Source organism: Aythya marila, assembly GCF_965140915.1.
Source record: "Aythya marila genome assembly, chromosome: 9".
NCBI lineage: Eukaryota > Metazoa > Chordata > Aves > Anseriformes > Anatidae > Aythya > Aythya marila.
Genome location: NC_139050.1, coordinates 25219184 through 25236975, shown reverse-complemented (window position 1 = coordinate 25236975; position 17792 = coordinate 25219184). Strand labels below are relative to the sequence as shown.

Below are 17792 nucleotides of genomic sequence, written 5' to 3'. Positions count from 1 at the left end.
CACCGGGACACATTGGGACACACCCCGGGACACCCCGGGGCACCCCGAGGCACACACCGGGGCGCACCCCGGGGCACCCCGGGGCCGTTTCCCCCCCGCTGGGGCTGTGCCTCCCCCCGGGGCTCCGCGCATCCCCGCACCACCCCCGGACCCCCACCGGGGGCTCGACGAGCCCGGTCTCCCCCCCCCCCGGCTTCCCCAAGGCACCGGGGATGGGGGGAGAACCGAGAGAACCGAGACCCCCACACGCATCCCCGAGCGCGCTCCCGTTGTCACCCGCGCGGGGGCGCGCCCGGTGCCCGTGCCCGCGCCGTTGCCGCGGTGACAGCGCCGGGGCCCGGCGAGGAAATGGCGGCGGCCACGGAGCGGCCCGGGGCGATGCACGCCCTGCCCAGGGGCATCCGAGAGGTACGGGCTGGGGAGGGGGGGGTGGTGGCGGTGCCGGGGGGGCTCAGCCCCAAATAACTGCCCCTCAGGGCTGCCGGGGTGGCTGCTGAGAGCTGGGGTTTTCGGGAAAAGCGAATCACCGGGAATTTAGGAAAGAGCGAAAATAGCCAAAAGCTTGCGAGTCCCGCAAAAGGAAAGGGCGATAGGATTGGGTTTGCTCGCTCAAGGCACACTGACGGCATTCACACGTTGTCCTGTATCTGCAGCCTGACATTAACCTCATCCTCACCGTTCTCATCTTGCTTTTTACCCCAGACGCAGGTTTCGGAGCACTGGAGCAGTCCCACGTTCCTGTCCCATCCTGCCCAGTCTCCCCACCGTCAGCTCCAAGGCATCGACAGGCCAAGATTTTGGGATCGGTTGCTCATGGCTTTACACATCCTTTGCTGCTGCTCATTTCTTCACCCAGCTGGCTTGCCTTGTAGCTGCAGGACAGTTACAGGATCCTGGGCTCGCTTACAAGCCATTCTCACAATCTCCTATCCTGGTATTTTCCACCTTTTATGTGGACATGTTCTTATTCCCTTCGCATTCTCTGCTTCTTGGGTTTTATAGCATCTCTTTTGCAATCTTGCTTTTAGGTTGCTCCTAGCATAAGCAGAACTTGTGCCAGCTGTAGGTTGTTCTGCCGAACGGAGCACATGCTCCCGACATGCAGCTCGCTGGCCGAAGGAGCACGAGTACCCAGGGGGAATACGCTGAGCTTTGTGATTCCAGCACCCAGCAGCGAGCACTCGTGGTTCCACAGCTGCTTCCAGCTGCCTTGCTCGGCTGGGCTGTAGGGCTCAGAGTGGGGCAAAGCAAAGGATGCAGGACAGAGCTGTCATCGTTCTGCTCTGCTTTGCTCTGGAGGATGGAGCTTCAAAAGCTGCTGGTTGGTACTTAGAGAGTGACATTGCAGCCTCCAGAGCTGTGCTCCTCTAGAGGATGTCACAGAGAGGGAAAGGGCAGGGAGCGTCAGCCTGGAGCAGCCTGTCCTGCACCGTAAAGCCATGGCCAAGTCCTGTGTTTCAGTTTCTGCTGCCCTTTCAATGTACCTGGACGGGAAGGTGCAGTTTTGCCAGGAAGATCTTAGCGAAGCGGGAAGCAGAGCAGCAGCCACCTACAGAAGAGTCAAGTGACACCCTGAGTCCTCCAAGTAGCAAACAAGGTTACGCCTAATTGTGTATTTTATTTGGCAAACAAATGACCCTTGCTTAATACAGATCACATAATTAATTGGGCACAAGACATTCTTACATATTAGTAGTTCTCTCGCCCTAGGAGCTTAAGAAAGCGAGCAGTGCAGGAACTTCGAAGCTGTGTTACACATCGGGGCAGAATGTTCCGGGGTATTTGACCGTCCACCAAACATCACGTACATTGCTAGCAGCAAATGGGTACTCGTTAGATTTGCCACATGGGCTATAGATTGAGCACATAAAGGTAACTTTATAAGCACATTATGGTAACTTTCTTTGTTGTCTTTGGACCTGGGATTATTTTCCTTTACGTAGATTCTTACATAGTTTCAGTCTCTTTAATTAGCTAAAGAATCTGTCATGCCAACAGAGACTTTCCTTGTAGATGCGAGCCGTACCCAAGGTCATTATGCATATACTACTTGCAGTGTTAATATCAATTTATAAGCAGCAGGATTTCTGCCTGTGCCTCTGGATGTAGCACTGACATGCAGAGTGGCAGGAGGTCCTATTGTCTCGTACTTTACGAATGCTTCTTCAGATGGTGTTCACAGGTTGTGAAATCTCTGTGTTCACAGAGATTTTCAGAACTTAGCTAAAGAATTTTTGCCATTTTGATTTCATTGGGATGCCAAGCTCCAGCTACGTGAGTGTTCTCAGTGGCTGTAACATGCTTTGGAAATGTTCGAAGGTATCTGCCCGTTCGCAGTCTGAGCCCACGCAGTGCAGTCTGAAGAGCTGGGAAGCTCTCAGCGCCATGGACCTGTGGTTGATTTGGGATAACCAGATAAACACTCTGTAGCCAATAACTCAGGCTCAGGCGAGGATCCCAGTGAAGCAGTAATTTATTCGTGATTGCAATGGCAGGCGCCCCACAAAGCAGGAGAACGCCCCTCCTAGCTCCAAAACACAGTTTGTGTACTTCTTGCTGACAGGACCCTCCCCTATTTCCCCATGGAGTGGGTAATGCAGGTTCACAGTCTGATACTTCACAGACTGCATGGCCTTCAGCTGCCGGCCTGTTACATTTCAAATTTCTTTTGACATTTTTACTGCTCGAAGTGGTAATGTTGCTTCACTCATCTGACTTAACACCGTGATTTTCACCTAGTTGTCCTAAGGAGTCTGGTTGTCTGCGTTTTACAAGGTCGCCTGCTAAGCTTTCTTATCACTGCAAGCATATCTCAGTACCACATTCCTTCCCTCTAAACAATGCAACTCTGCAAAAACAACATTTCTATTCCCACACTGCTGTTTGTCAGGGTGCTGGAGGCTTTGTGAGAGCAGATCCCAATGCAGGCAGTGATGGTCGGTTCTGAGAGTCCTGGTGTCGCTGGTGATCGCCCAGGGCAGGGAGGCGTTTTCATCTCTTGCTGTGCTCAGAAGGCAGGGGCTGTGTTCACGAGGTGTGAGCTTTTCGGTGTCCCTTCTGCAGCCAGTGTCCACGTACCTTGCCAGGAGTTTGAGGGTTTGCACAATCCCTCGCATCTCAAGCGTTCGGGTTGTAGATAGGAGGGACTTCCCAATGGTTGCAACTGCAGGTGTCAAATCAGTATCGTCAGATGAACAAAAGGTTAATGACGGGCTAGAGCATCAGTCCTCTCACAGGTGTCACGGTTAGTTCTGATACAGTGGGTCAGTTATAGGAATTCTCTGCTCTGTGTTGCACCAGAGAGCTGGAGTGCTCCTTAACACAGCCCCAAGGAGTTCAGGTGCAGCAGTGAGGTCTGCATGGCATGCCAGACACATGCTGGATGTTAACAGGGCTCGTGTGTGCAGTCAGCAGCAGTGCAGCATGCTCTCTTATGATTCATTAGTCTGCTTTAAATACAGGCAGGAAAAAATTAAAGCTACCTGAAATCCGAGTATTACTTCCTGCTGTGGCAAACCGATTCTTTTGGGGCATGTTTTGAATGGGATACTTGAGAGCAGGGCATTCTGGTTTTACTGCAAGGCTCTTCCTACGTTATTCATAAGTATTCAAAGCAAGTATTGTTATTTTTTATTTTGCAACTGCTTTTTTATGGAAGCTGAACAAATTATTATGTATGCAGCGTGGCTTAGCATTGCGGCCTGCATTGCTCTCTGACTGGATGCTGACTGAAAACTCTGCTCACAATAAACTTTTTTAAAGAAGTTAAAATTCTACTGGGACTCTTAAAATATTTCAGTGAAAAAAAATAGATAATTTCAATCAACTAACTCTTTGGTTTTGCACATACAGTGGAAGACTCCATTTTCTTCCTAAAATATCATTTGTGTGGCTTGAGTAACCATTTCTCTTTGTGTAATAGGGATTAGGTAGTGTGCTAGACGAGGGAAAACAGCACAAGAGAAATGGAAGTAGTATGGTAGAAGAGGAGTAAAATGAGAAGAAAATGCATTCAGATAATCAGGTAGAAGCAAAATGAAACAATCAATACACAGAAATAATATAAGAGCACCCAGTTTAGTGTAATGACATTTTATTTTCTGGATTATTGTGTTGTTCTGCTAGGAGCTTAGGTTGGACAAATGCAGTGGTGGTGGTTGTTGTTGTTTTGGCTTGTTTTTTTTGTGCAGTCCTTGCTAAAGCGGGCTCGGCATGATGGAGCAAGTGGAGGGGGAGCACGAGCTGTTACTGCTGTACCATGCCCCAAGGGGTACGGGGTGGTGCAGGGAGGATGGTGAGTGCCTCAGTTCCTCAAGCTCTGCCTCCCCTGCACTGCACAAGGAACGTACGTGGAGTACATCTGTGTTCATGGCTCTGTTTTTATTTCAGAAACATGTTGAAAACTTTTTAAAACAATCTCATTAATTGTGGACTTAAGGTCCAGCTTTTTAGAGTCATGGCCAGTTATTAGTTTCTTCGTACTGTCTGCTTCCAGCATCGGTGACCCGTATTCTGGATGTCTTAACAACAAGGCACTGCTAAGTGCATAGGTAACTACTTTTCTTTTAACCAGAACTTAGCTCTTTATTATTATGAGGTTTGCCAGTGGAATTTGAAATACTAGCGGAGGCGAATGCAGTGCCCAAGTCAGCATTCCCTGTCATTATTTGGTCAAGTAGAAATTATGTAAATTCCTGTCACGTCATATTTCAGAAGCTTGGAGAGAAGCTTGTTATTCAGAAAGCTGAAAATGGGACAGACCACCAGTCTTTTTTTTTCTTTTTTCCATATAACATATGCTGTGCATATGCTTACAGCATTGAGTCAGACAGACCCAGCCATCCTGGCTCAGACCTCCACTTGTCCTTGGTAGCTAAAGGTAACCGTGGAATAATATTAGTTCTTCCAAAACTGAACGCAGCTCGGAGCTGAAGCTACTCCCACAGCTGCTGGAATATGGTAGTTAGAAATACTGCCTTGCGAAGTGATTTGTTCTGCACATAGCTCTGTCCTTCCTATCAGAACTGCAGACCAAAACCTCACGGATCAAATTCATTTTTAGCTTATACACTTTGTCCTTAGTGAGTTGCTTTCCTTTTCTTTTCGTCTTGCTAACTCAACTAGCAGGCTTTTTTGAGGATCTTTGTTTTCTCTGTTCCCTGTATCTCTGTTATCTTTTCGTTCCTTGTTTTCCCTGAGTTTCTCTGTCCAGGATGACCAAAACCACAATATTAAGTTACATTCCTTTTTAAAAATTCCTAACTGATTTTTTTTTTTCTATTCACTGCTTATCCTCCCAGTCACTTTTCTAGTTACAGTTCTTCATTTTCTGGTCCTTCCAAATTGCGTTTCTTCCCTTATTTTTTTCCTGTTTGCATTTGAGATGATGACAACAGTCTTCTGATCAACTGTAAATAGGGAAAAATAGAATCTGAAAGTGCAAATGGCCATGCCAGTAATACACACTCTTAGCAGTTACTCAGTACTCCTCTTCCAGAAAAGGTAGCTTTGTAAGCAGAGAACCAATGAAAATTTGCTTCCTGTATATTTGTATGTAATGATTGATCAACTTTGGTGCCTCAGATGCAAGGAGAGGTGTCTGGTGAAATCCTTTCTCCAGCACGTACCCTTCACAAGGCCTTGCCCGTGTGGATTATCAGATGAGGACTGAGCTCACACTCCAGAGTTTTCTTCAGTAGGAACTCATGAAGCCTTTCTTGCCCATCTGGCTGTCCAGCACTTCTAGACACTCAAATATTTCTGCCCTTAGTGTCAGGTTTGGTTATAAATAACCAAATGTTCTGGTTCACAAATCTTTGAAGGATGGCAACAGAGAAACACACGAAAATTAATATTATTTCCCTTAGAAGTTGTGCCACTCTGAAAAACATTTCATGCGTGAGTAATTTTCAAAGCTATAAAATACTGCCTGGCTCTGACCTTTGAATTGGTGTAGCCTTAAGATGACTGTCGTTATTTTGGCCGAGTGCAGCCAGCATCTGCAGCCTGGCAGCACTGCTCTGCACCTGTCTGTGGGCACTGCAGCAGCTCCTGCAGACGGTCCTGCGGCTTCAGGAGATGCTCTCGGTGCCAGCAAGGAGCTCATGGGGCTGCTGACACTGACAAAAAAGAGAGATTGAGAAAGTCCTGCGTGTGATTTGACCACTGTGGGCACGAGGCCAGACTCCTGAATTTAGGATGAGAATGCAGGCTCGTGTGCCCCTTCCTCTGCTTGGTTCAAGCCTTTTGGGGCTATTTGCTGTTACCTGGGTCCGTCCTGGGCCATGTGTCCCCTTCCCTCTTCCTATCAATTTAGGAATGGGTGTGAGGGAGAACAGGAGCCTTTTCCTGTTAAGTCGGGGTGTATATTGTTCATTGTGCTGTGACATGATTTATTTTTAGGCTCAGCAGCAAAATTAAAGTTGAAAACTGAAAAGTTTTAGTACTTCCATCATTTTTTTTTTTTTTTTTTAAATCCTAGCACCCAGTGGAATTTCTATAACTGTTTATCTGAAAGACAACAGTGGTGGTGCTGCAAGAGAGCACAGTGTTCTTTTTGGGACAAGAGCCACCTTTCTGTCCTCCTAATAACAGCTCATTTTGTCCTTTTTCATTATAGTAATTTCAGTGCTTTGGAACCTTATGGTATTTATCCTGAGTAACAGTTTCATATTTCCAAGCACAGTTTGCAGCTGCCAGGAAAAATAAACTTGAATATTCAGTTCATTCAGAGCAACTGTAACTAAGAGTATTTTAAACTGGGGCAAAACTTAGAAATCGGAAAGTAAAGGTTGGCTTGGTAATTCCAGGGCATCCTGAAATATCATTTTTATCAAGCTATATTTAAAAAATGCTAAAGGTTATTGAATCATGGATAATGAACCTTTTTTATTTTATTTTATTTTATTTTTTGAAAGCTGTTTTCCTTCACCTAAGTATTTATGATTTTTGTAAGTCATTTTGTTATAAGCCTTGTAACTTTTGGTAATTGTATGAAAGGTTAAAGCACACTCTAAGCTTTTGGTACACAAAGACCACGCTGCTAGCTGCCACCCATTTCCCATCTTTCATGTCTCGAAGCTTGCCAATAACTTTTTATATTTGTGGCTTTGAGGTTGTCTCTTCAGCTGTGTGCTGCGTGTCCTCTGATGTAGCCGTAATTCTGATCATTCCCTCTCAAATGCATCAGTGCTGTGATGCTCCAAGAATGGGGTAAAACCTCACATTTTCAAGGGTCATAGAATAGCCCAGGGCTGAAGGGACCTCAAAAGCTCATCTGGTCCAACCCTTCATGGGAAGGGGAGCCAAGATGAGATTATCTAGCGCTGGTCCCGTTGCGTCCCGTTGATCTGTGCCGGTAAGCAGGTGCTCGCGTGTCCTCTGTGGAAGTGTCAGACCTTCAGCATAGGTCTGGTGAACTTGTTTACTCAATATCCATTTCTTGTGCAGGCTCAGTTCCGTATCACTTGTAAACTGAGCATTGCTTTCTGGAAGGGAAGAAGATTAAAATACACAGGAATGATACACTGAGTAACAAGAACGTACTGAAGTCAGGGTACATCTATCTGTTCATTTTTATGAAGCTTTGCATGCTGAAAAGCTTAGTAATTTGATCAATTACAAAAGTATTGTTCCCAATTTAATCAACTGTCTTTCAGTTAGATATCTATTACTTTGTGTTTTTAATCAGTGATGAATATTTCGTACCCAGCAAACTGCTTACATTTTCCACCCCACTCAAGTGCCATACATGCTACATCACGATAACGTTCCCGTCTTGAATTATTTTTGTAAAGACGACTGAATTATGTCTCTCTAGTCTCTTTTCATCTTGCCTGCTTAATTGGATGTGACTTGTCAAAAACAGAGTAAGTAACATTTTTCTGGCTCACACAGTCAGAAATTTCTTTAAGGATACAGTTTTGTAAAACACAGAATGGCTCATTTTATTTGAAAGTAGTACATCAAGCATAACTCGGGGGTACTTCAGTTTGTAATTCCAGTGGAGGTTTGTACATAGCTAATTGCATAATTGATCTGCCTTGGGAAGTTTCTGGTAAGCAAAAGTACTGCTATAGTTTGTCATTTTCCTGATGGTGAATTTTCTTTATTATTGTAATTACATATTTGATCATAAATGTTCCGGCACATTAAATAGTTTAAACTGTTTGGAATAGAAACTAGTCATTCATTTTTTGTGTTGTGCAACTTGTTTCTCACATACAGTCTTAAAATTGTATCTCTTTCTAGATGTCTCGGGAGGAGACTGTGTGCAAATACTGTGGCGTCAGCTATTTGATTCTTCATGAATTTAAGGTGATGGAAGAAAAAGTGAAAGCATTGGAAAAGCAGATTACATTTTATGAAGGAAGTATAGAACGGGAAAAAAGACTTCAAGAAGAATTGCAGTCTCTTTACCTAGACCTTGAACACTGTCGAGCTGACAGGGAATCAAAAACAGAAAGGTCAGAGCATGTTATCTAGTCTGATGTAATTTTGCATGTGTATGTATTAGGTAATGCAGTTCCAAAGAAGTTAAAACTACAAATGAGATTTGGCTGTCTTTTATCAGATGTAGCATATAATGTAATGTGTAAATCCTATTTTGTATTATTCTGCAGAAGTGAGTTTTAAATTCCTTAACAGTTTAAAAACAGTCAATATATTTAAAGTGAAAGAAAGGCCTGAAGGCACTTCAGAGGTATTTTCCCCCTACACTACACAAAGGGGAAATGATCAAATATTTAATCTTATCATTTTTGTAATAAAAAATGCTTCAAAAGAAATTCCGTGATACTGGGGGTTTCACCATTCTGAAGTTTGTACTTACTGTCTCCTATCAACACTCTTTCCCTAAGAAGCGTGCAGTTCACTATCAGTATGATGACAGAGAATGCTAAATCAGTTACTTGGGTGCTGCTTGTGGCTTTCTTCCTCAGAAACGGGAGCCAGCAAATGCTTACTGGTGGTATGTGAAGGCCCATGTTAATGGGGGAAGTGTGCATTCCTCAATCTCTGGTATGGCAAATTATATCTGTGGCTCTGTTCAAATTGACTACTGTTAGAATGATGAAGTGTAAGCAAGGGAATCGGAAACTTCTCGGTAATTCCTTGCTCATCTGAGTCAAACTGTTTGCCAGAAGCTTTTTACAGGAGCAATATTATGATTTTAATATTGGGACAGTCCTTTTGATTCTAAAGACTCCCAGTTGGGGTGTTTTTGCATGCCTGACTCACACCCAGTAGCAACTGGTCTAGGCCTGAAAACATGGAGCTTTTGGGGTAGTAAGGTACTCTCCCGAGAGACTGGCAGCATTAGAGAAGAAACTATGGGTTGTCTGGAGGTGAAGCACTTGCATCCATTTACTTTTTGTTTTGTGAATCATTCAAATACTGTAACAATTTAGCATAACTATTATTACATTTAGTTAGGGTGTTTTAGTGTTTGTTAATGTAGCCAGTGAAGCGTTCATTTCGACACACAAGTTCACCTAAGGTTGAACAAAATGTATATTTTGTGGATCACCCTGCTCGTACTGTACTTCAGGATATTATTTTCACTGGCACCAAAACCTCCCTCCTCCCCTGTCCCCAGAATGATTTCTTTGGTGTAACAGCACATTTCTGAAGAGCGCGTTCACTCCTTGTTCCTTTAATGGCTCTGGGTAGCAATTATAGTGGCAGTATTCAGTGTGTTAGCAGATACAGTGACAGCATGTTCTTCTTGTTGAGGATCATTTGCCAGAGGAAGACGTACGTTTTCATTTAGCTGACTTTTTGTAGCAAAGCTGGAAGAGTTAATGAAAGTTTAATCTCTGCACTTTTTCCCCCTAAGGCTTGGCTTGATTCAAAACCTGCTGAAATCAAATGGAATACTTTCAGGAGGCTTTCATTCAGCCCATAAATCAACTATTGTGCTTTGTTAAATCAGCTGTCTAAATATTCCTTATCTCCTCTCTACTATTTTGGGTCTCTCGTTACCCTGTGCCATTGGCATGAACCAACTTACTCAGTGTACTATCTTTCTCCAGGTTCTTGCATGGTTGACAAATCGTTCTTCTCAAACTGCAAGTTTTTATCAGAAGCCAAATAAGCCCCTTTTCATCTTTGGTAGACCAAGAGATTTAATCCTTCTCGATAGGTGCAAACTATCTCATTTTTATATTCCTGTGTGGTTAAAGTATTGCTATTGCTCGTACCTGTGGTTAACATTGAAAGCAAACTGGGAACTTCAGCTGTTGTGGAACTCAGTTACCTGCCCTTCTGGAATTTTATCAGAAGAAGGGGAACTGACCGTCCTGCAGGTAACTATACTGATTCAATCTAACACGGCGCTGTGTGTTTCACACCTGTAGTAAGAAAGCCTTGGTACTGTTTGAAGAGATCACTAATGTTACCAGAGCATCTTTGCTCATGTCTGCAGGGAAGCTCACGTACTTGCATCTTTCTGAAGATTCATGCTTATATCCACTCAGTCCTTTAAATGATGCTCACAGTTTTCCTTGCTACAGCAGACAGTCTAGCCACATAAATTGTTATGATAACTTTGTCTTGATTTAAACTTCAATTGCGTAGCTTAGAAGGATACTGACCTGGCTAAATATCCTATACAGTGTAGGTCACTGTATAAAACCTTCCCATGGGGATGCTGCTTTTTGTTTTCACCTTCAGATTTTCAGTGTGCAGAACTTTTGTGTGTCAGTGCCTTTCGAGCATCAATAGCAGTAAGACGGATGGAATCCCTTCCCACCCACTTATCCCTCCACTTTCTATGCCCCCTCCCACCCCACTGCCCCCCTAAAGGGAAAACAAAGAACCCAAAACCCCAGCATGATGTTCAGGTTTGTGGTTTCATCAGAGAAATCTTGTGTTACATGGCCCTTGGGAATTTTGGAGTTTCTTTTTCATCTAGTCACTTTGGATATTAAACTGTTTGTTTAAAGATTCATTCTCTCCACGTGGTCTTATCAGGCCTGGTTTCTTATAAAATTCCAAGATTATGAGGACTATTGCAGCTATAAAGAGACCTTCCTCAAGGAGTTTACGCTTCAGAGAGGACCTTTAGATACTCCCAGGTTTTTCATTTGTCCTAATTTCATCTCTTTATCAGTGTTCTCCAGTCATTAACTAGTCTAACTGCAGTGGGTGTGCACTTTCTTGTTTCTGTTTTTCATTTGTCAGAACTCTGTTTGTTGTGTCACTATGGAGTGGTGGGAAGAAAGAAGGAATTAATCAGTGATTATGTCATTAATTAAGAAATAGAATTACGTTGAACTCCTCCCATTTTCAAGCTAGGAGCATGGTATGAAAGATGCGTTTACAATATCCTTGATGTTTCCAAATCACTTGGAAAACATAAAAAGCTCTATTAGAAATGCATAATTTAAAAAAAGTATCAAATATAGTTTGGGTTATGCAGTCAGTTATTCTTTCTACATGTTATTTTATCTGGGTAACTTGGGAGTCTTGTTCTTCTTTTCACTGTTTTAGGAAGCATGGCTAACTGTAGAACTGCCAGGTACTTTCAGAATATTGGAATATCAGTTATCTGAAAAGAAATCAATTCATAAAGTAGTAGATGAGTACTTCACCACACTACGGGTGTTCTGGGTGAGTCTTTGGGTGCTTGCTCCTTCAGGGCTTGGTGGAAAGAGGCAAGTAAATACAAGAGGCACTGGATGAGCATGGGCTTCAGCAAGTCCCCACGTTTTGCACAGATCTGTTCCCAGCAAAAGGAAATAATGTATTGTTTTTTGTATTGTAGGGGGAATACAGAGCACAGAAGTGCTGGATTTTGTCTGTCTCTTTCTGCATTTAATTCTACTTTTAGACAGCTCAAATTGCAGCATACAGAAGTAAGAGCACAAGAGCTGTTTTGTACTGGGAAGTGCCAAGTGCGTGTGAGTTTTTTCTGAAGAGAGGATATGAAATTTAATCAGAGTCTGCCTTCAACATATTTAATTGTATTTGTTTTATAGTGCAACAGTACATACTTCTTCAATTAGCCACATGATAATTTTAGGGTGTACTTATTAACCAGGAAAAAGCAGAATTTTGTATAATGCCAAAGTGTTTTAATATGTTCCCTTCAGTGCTTGCAAACTGATCTGTATATTCTGTCCTGATGGTGTCATCAAGATGACTCAGGTATTGCTCAGGCTTGTGCAGAGAGCCAGCAAAAATCTGATAAAGTTTAAGTGAGATCCTGTGTTCACCATCTGTAAAAGCAGTGAATTTCACCTTTATATTTAAAAACAAACAAACAGGAATGGGAAACCCCCCCAGTGACAAAGCTTGTCACAGTCTCAGACAACTGATCACCACAGTGCTTTGGGGAAGTGACCTCTTGCTGTTGGACTCTTGTGTTAGGGATGTTGAAGCCAGTGACTTCCCTATACAAAACATCCTCTTTGCTGACTGGTGGTAGCTCAGTCCCGTTCTTCTTGTGTCAGAGCTGTGATTGTTCTAGTATTGTCAAATTTCCTCTATTAACATCATTATCTGCCAAGATCAATTACTAATAAACGAAACAAGCTTGGTCACTAAGGTAGTCCAAAAGCCTGATTCACAAAGCACAAAACTCTGTGATAAGGTTTAATCTTCTCCCAAATTCCTGATAAAAGGAACTGTGAGACTGAATGCCCTATCTGGAAGAGACAGCAGTCAGTGGAAAATGCAAAAGGTAACATGCAATCTGCATTTTTGCTTCCGTGTGTTCTTTTCATAAATATTTCATTTAAAATATTTTCATATTTAATAAGTAAAATTAAAATTTAGATTAAAAAGCAGAGATGTTTGTATCTGAGAATGGTGCCACATAATGCTAAAAAGGCCTTAATAGCTGTAAAATGATTCTGGACATAATTATAAGGCTTTAAATGGTTTCTTTCAGTTCACACTCAGACAGAAAGAATCACTAAAATCCACAGGGCTTCTGCTTCTTTATCTGTCAGAGTGAAATTAGAAAGCTCTGTGGTTATTTGCTGATCGAGGTTAATACATTTCGTGCATGTGCTTGTAGGACAAGGTGTTATTTTCTGGTGTTTTCTTTGATCACATAGGAATGAAACTCGGATGGGACCAGGATGAACTCTGGCTAATCCTTGAATACCTCTCCCCTGTGCTGAGAGGCCTATTTTTACTTTGGCCTTTGACTTGCTCTTGAACTTGACGCTGCTATGGCGACTGCAGAAGGGGAAGGTGGCTGCCCAGGATGCGGGGTGAAAGGGGACGCCTAGTTTGGGGGGAAAAACACCAAATGCATAAAATACAATATATTTCTAGTTGGCTAGATTTGTGTTATGTTAGGGAAACACAAAGTATCGTCTTTTTCTATATAATTATGTGGTCTCTACTGTACCTGCAAGGTCTAGAAAATTTCTGGTTAGGAAGTATACACTTACTTGTGCGCCTTGAGAAACTTCTCTTGAAATATGCAGGTGCAAATACATAGTATAAGTAAAAAGTCACCTATAAATTTGCCTTAACTCCATTTCTTTTCTTACGCAATTATCAAATTACTCATAACTGTAATCTCATTTATTAATCTGTTGAGTCAGATAATTCTACTGATTTATAAGAAGTTATTCCTGAATAACACTGCTGTGACAGAGACCATGTAAATTGCAGCTGAGGATGAAATCGGCAGCTGGGGTGGTAGCTCTGAGAAATAAAACCTTAGGTTTCTTCAGAGATGAATTTTGACGTGGTTGTGACAAGGCAGTCATCCTTCTGTCACTATTTTCCAGACCTGTTCCAGAGTTTTACCTTTGCTTGAACAAAAATTATCCAGGTTGTCTTCTCAGCATGCTTTTTATCTTTTTATCTATCTATATTTATATATATATTTATATTTATGTTGTGTTAATAAAATAACAATTAATGCAAGATTTGAAGTGACTGTCAGCTTACATGAGACTCGACAGAGACCTTCACAAAAAGCCTACAGATTGGTAGCCAGAGAAAACTTCCATCTGCTAACCTGCAGTCTACAGGTGAATGATCCTGTAGCAGCAAACAAAATCTATGAAATAGCCTGGTCTTAGCTTGAATGGTCTTAAATGGTCTGATCAGACCCATAAAGGCGCTGTGTACCACATAGCCTGCAAGAGGGTTGCTTTTACAAATCTTAGCTTCTGAGAAATGCAGCTTCTTAAATTTGAACAGTCGTGGTAATTGTCATTACTTTTAGGACACTGAATATTATTTGTTTGCTGGCAAGAATCCCTTGTAACTACTTCTTTATTTTCTCTGGTATTCTTTTCATTGCCAGCACTGGTGGTTAACATGTTATAACTCAACTCCCACTCTGTGCAGGCTTCCTCCTGTGTTCACAAAGTATGCTGCCTGCAAAGATGGGAAGTTGATTTTCACAGTTCACGCAAAATACAGGACAGAGGACAAGACCACTGTGTTCTCACACTTCTCTTTTAATTGTGTCATCTAATGATCTATTGAATTCTTTCCTTTGTGCTAAATATCACCAAAATAATATGCTTATTTTTTTCCTCTTGGTGATGAGAGTAGACAGTTCAACTTTCTTTCATTGTCCACGTATCTTTTTGTGTGCAAACAATGGGAAAATACCAATAATGTCCCTTTGCACTTTGAAACTGCAATTCTATGCTAACCTCACTAAATCAAATGTTTGGAGTAGGGAAAAAAAAAGTCTGCTTATTTGGAAGTTTTATTTCAAAACTATAATCCCAAGAAACTTACACGTAGGTATGGGTTAATTTTCCTGGCAAGGTAATGCTAGATTTTTTTTAAAGTTATTTTCAAAGTTATTTTTATTTTATTTCATTTCAGTGACCACAGTTGAGCCCAAACAACTTACTTTTTAATTATTAGATGTTCAGTTATGGTTTTGGCAGAGCTCTGCAGATCCAAGTTTCTTTATCAGGACTCCTATTTTTTAAGTTTGCATTTTGGTGCAAATGTGTTGTAGATGATCCATCTGATAACATAAGCTGATGCACAGAAAAACAATAGGCTTTGTTGTTTATTTTTAAGCTATAAATCATTTTCATTTTCATTTTTAAATTGAAGCAAATGCTAATGTAATGCTTCTGCCATCCTTTGGTTTTGTAAAATACTTGTGTATTCAAATATTATTTATTTACTAGTGACAGTGAGTCACTAGTAGATAAATACACCATTTACTTTTACGGTTAATCTAGTGCAAGTAGTGTTGAAAAGGACTAGTTTTTAAATTACATGTCCCTGTCATTGTGCTTTCAGGGATAGAAGAATATACTATAATAACTGCAGCTAGCAACTGAAAAAAACCACTAGTGTAAACTGCTAATGAATGTTGTATGTGATAATCTCTGTGATATTCTCTTTGCACATGTTACATAGGCGGATATCCTGCATGGTTCCATTCATTTCATTGCAGTTGTGGGAATAACCCAGGAGTCTTTGAAAGAACAATATTTTCAATTTTATTTACACTGCTAAAGTTGTGCTTGACAAATACACAGGTCAGAACCACTGCTGTAATGAAGAAGTTCAAAAGGTAAATTTTAGAGGCCAAGGCGAATGCATAGGTCAGTTTATCCGTTCCTTTGAGCTGTCTGGCTGTGTTTGCTGGGGCACGAGGATGGGTCATATCCTGTGCGTGCAACAGACCTGCACCTGGAGCTGTGCACAGCCTGAGGGGCCGCCCACCTGCAAGCAAGTGATGGTGGAAAAGAAATGCTGGGTTGGTTCTCCTGCATCGTGGGCCCGTTTTATTTCTCTCTCTATATATATACAGAACTATAAGCAAGTTATATAAGAACAGTAAGAACTAACGGAGAAAGGCACATGAAGGTTGTTCAGCTACACGTCTTCCATAACTTAGAGATGGCGTTAATTTGTAGACATCCACTGAGTGGCTTTAAAAAATAAGTACAAAAAATTGCAAAAAAAAAACCCAACAGTGTTAGCAACTAAACTGAACGGCCACAGCAGGCATCTCTGCGTGTTTCCAGGGGCTGCAGGAAGCTGCACAACTCAGCCCCAGCTCTGCCCGCTGCGTCCCGTGCCGCACGGAAAGGGGAAGGCTGGGAAGTCCCACGGGCAGGGAAAGCCCCCGCCGGCCGGTGTGCTCAGCCGAGAGGCGGCTGGTTTCGTTCCCACTTCTTCAGGTGGGAAGGGTGGTGAGGATAGGGCGCAGCCCCTCTCCCGGCTGGGTGTCACGGCTGCGTGACCTGCTGCTGCTCTGCGGCGCTGAGCGTGGGGTTTCATCACCTCGTGCTTATCAGGCACCTCAGCTTGAATATTCCTGTGCCTAATCATCAGCACCTGCCTGCTATTTCTGTTCACCTTTCCCCTAGCACAGATACTTGACTTTTCAGTGTCATAATCTCGTTTGCATAGACATAACTGAAGTACGATGGGACAAACATTAATTTGCATTTTTAACGTGCACCTTGTATTTGTGAGTCCAGATAACGCTAAGCTCCTTTCCTCTCCCAGTCCCAGATTTATGATCTTTCTCTGGCGTCAGATTTGATGGAAAAGCTCAAAGCACAACCCACACTGCAATTTCAAAGTCTGTTGCACGCTGTTGTGACGACGCAGGAGAAGACTTTTCGGTCTATTTAAGGCAAATACTTAAAATGTGCTGTGACAGCGTCTCCTTCGATCCTCTGCTGTGGGGACGCTGCTCGAGGAGAGCCGAGGCTGTGGCCCGGCCCGGCGCCCTGCCAGCATCTGTCAGATGGAGCAGCCACGCTGTGGCCTTCCCACCCCAGCATGTGGCCAAGAGCTTTCTCAGCCCAAAGGCTGCTGATGTATTTTATTTTTATTTTGCTTCCTGGAAGGAAGAGGGGGAGTGAAGAGAAATAAACGCAGACTTTCTCTGGTATATCATTAATCTAGCTGGGAACGTAGAAACCTAGCTCTAGTCCAGAGCTTAACTCTTCCCAAAGGAGAATACAGGAAAGTGATCCCACTGACGGGATGTTGTAGATCAGTTTGATACCAGTGTGATTGCTTGAGTAAGTACAAGTAACACATGGTGAGAACATCTTTGTGAAAAGCTTCTCTTTAGACAGAATATATTGTGTGTATTTTTGCATGATTATTTGCTGAGCACTGTTAATGTTCTCTAGTACATGAGAACTAGAATGTGAAACGAGACAAAAGCAAACGAGCAGTTGGGATTCGTGTTTCGCAAAAGCCTGAAACCGCGAAATAGATGAACAATCAGAATGGAAAAAAAATGACAGTGCCGGTAACAAAAAGCTTGGTATTTCCTGCTGGCTGGCTTTTGGCACGTCCCCCTGCAGCCCAGAGGAGCTCTCTGTTTGCCTTCGCTGCACGCCTGCCCTGCATCGCCTGCAGGGATGAGGTGCCTGCTTGTTGGGCATCGCAGCATCAAACCCTGTTGTACAGCTCAGTGTGTGCTTTTGGAGGATGGACAACAAGCACTGATCTGAGGGCTGATACATCCATATGTTGGATATGGCGTATTTTTTTCAGAAACAGTTACTTTTGATATACACACCTTAATTTTAGAATGAAAATTAGCTGTGTTTTTCATAAAACCTCTTCTTTCACGCCCTTGAGATTAAAAACATACAAGTAAAAATGTGACTGTAATTTAAACAACTGAGTAGTTCTGTGTGGCCTCTGTGGATAACACCGGATTCATTAGTGTATTTGTAACAGCCCCTGAGTTGATCCTGTGTGCTTCCATGTTACTGTGCAAGCATCTTTTGGGCATTATTTGGAGGGAGAGTGTTGCTGAAGCATCAACACAGTGGGCTGAAGTCAGATTCTCTCCATGTGAAGGTCTGATACAT

At 42.6% G+C, this 17792-nt stretch overlaps 1 protein-coding gene across 1 annotated transcript in view; it reads left to right on the top strand.

The window, feature by feature from the left end:
- The first annotated feature begins 236 nt into the window (after positions 1–236).
- The window catches only part of LEKR1 (leucine, glutamate and lysine rich 1), a 51724-nt gene continuing 34168 nt past the window's right edge, over positions 237–17792 (top strand). Inside the window, exons 1-2 of the mRNA XM_082766924.1 lie at positions 237–408; positions 8251–8465. Of these exons, the coding sequence (XP_082623050.1) occupies positions 349–408; positions 8251–8465 (275 nt within the window). The 5' untranslated portion in view covers positions 237–348. The remainder of the gene's footprint in view (positions 409–8250; positions 8466–17792) is intronic.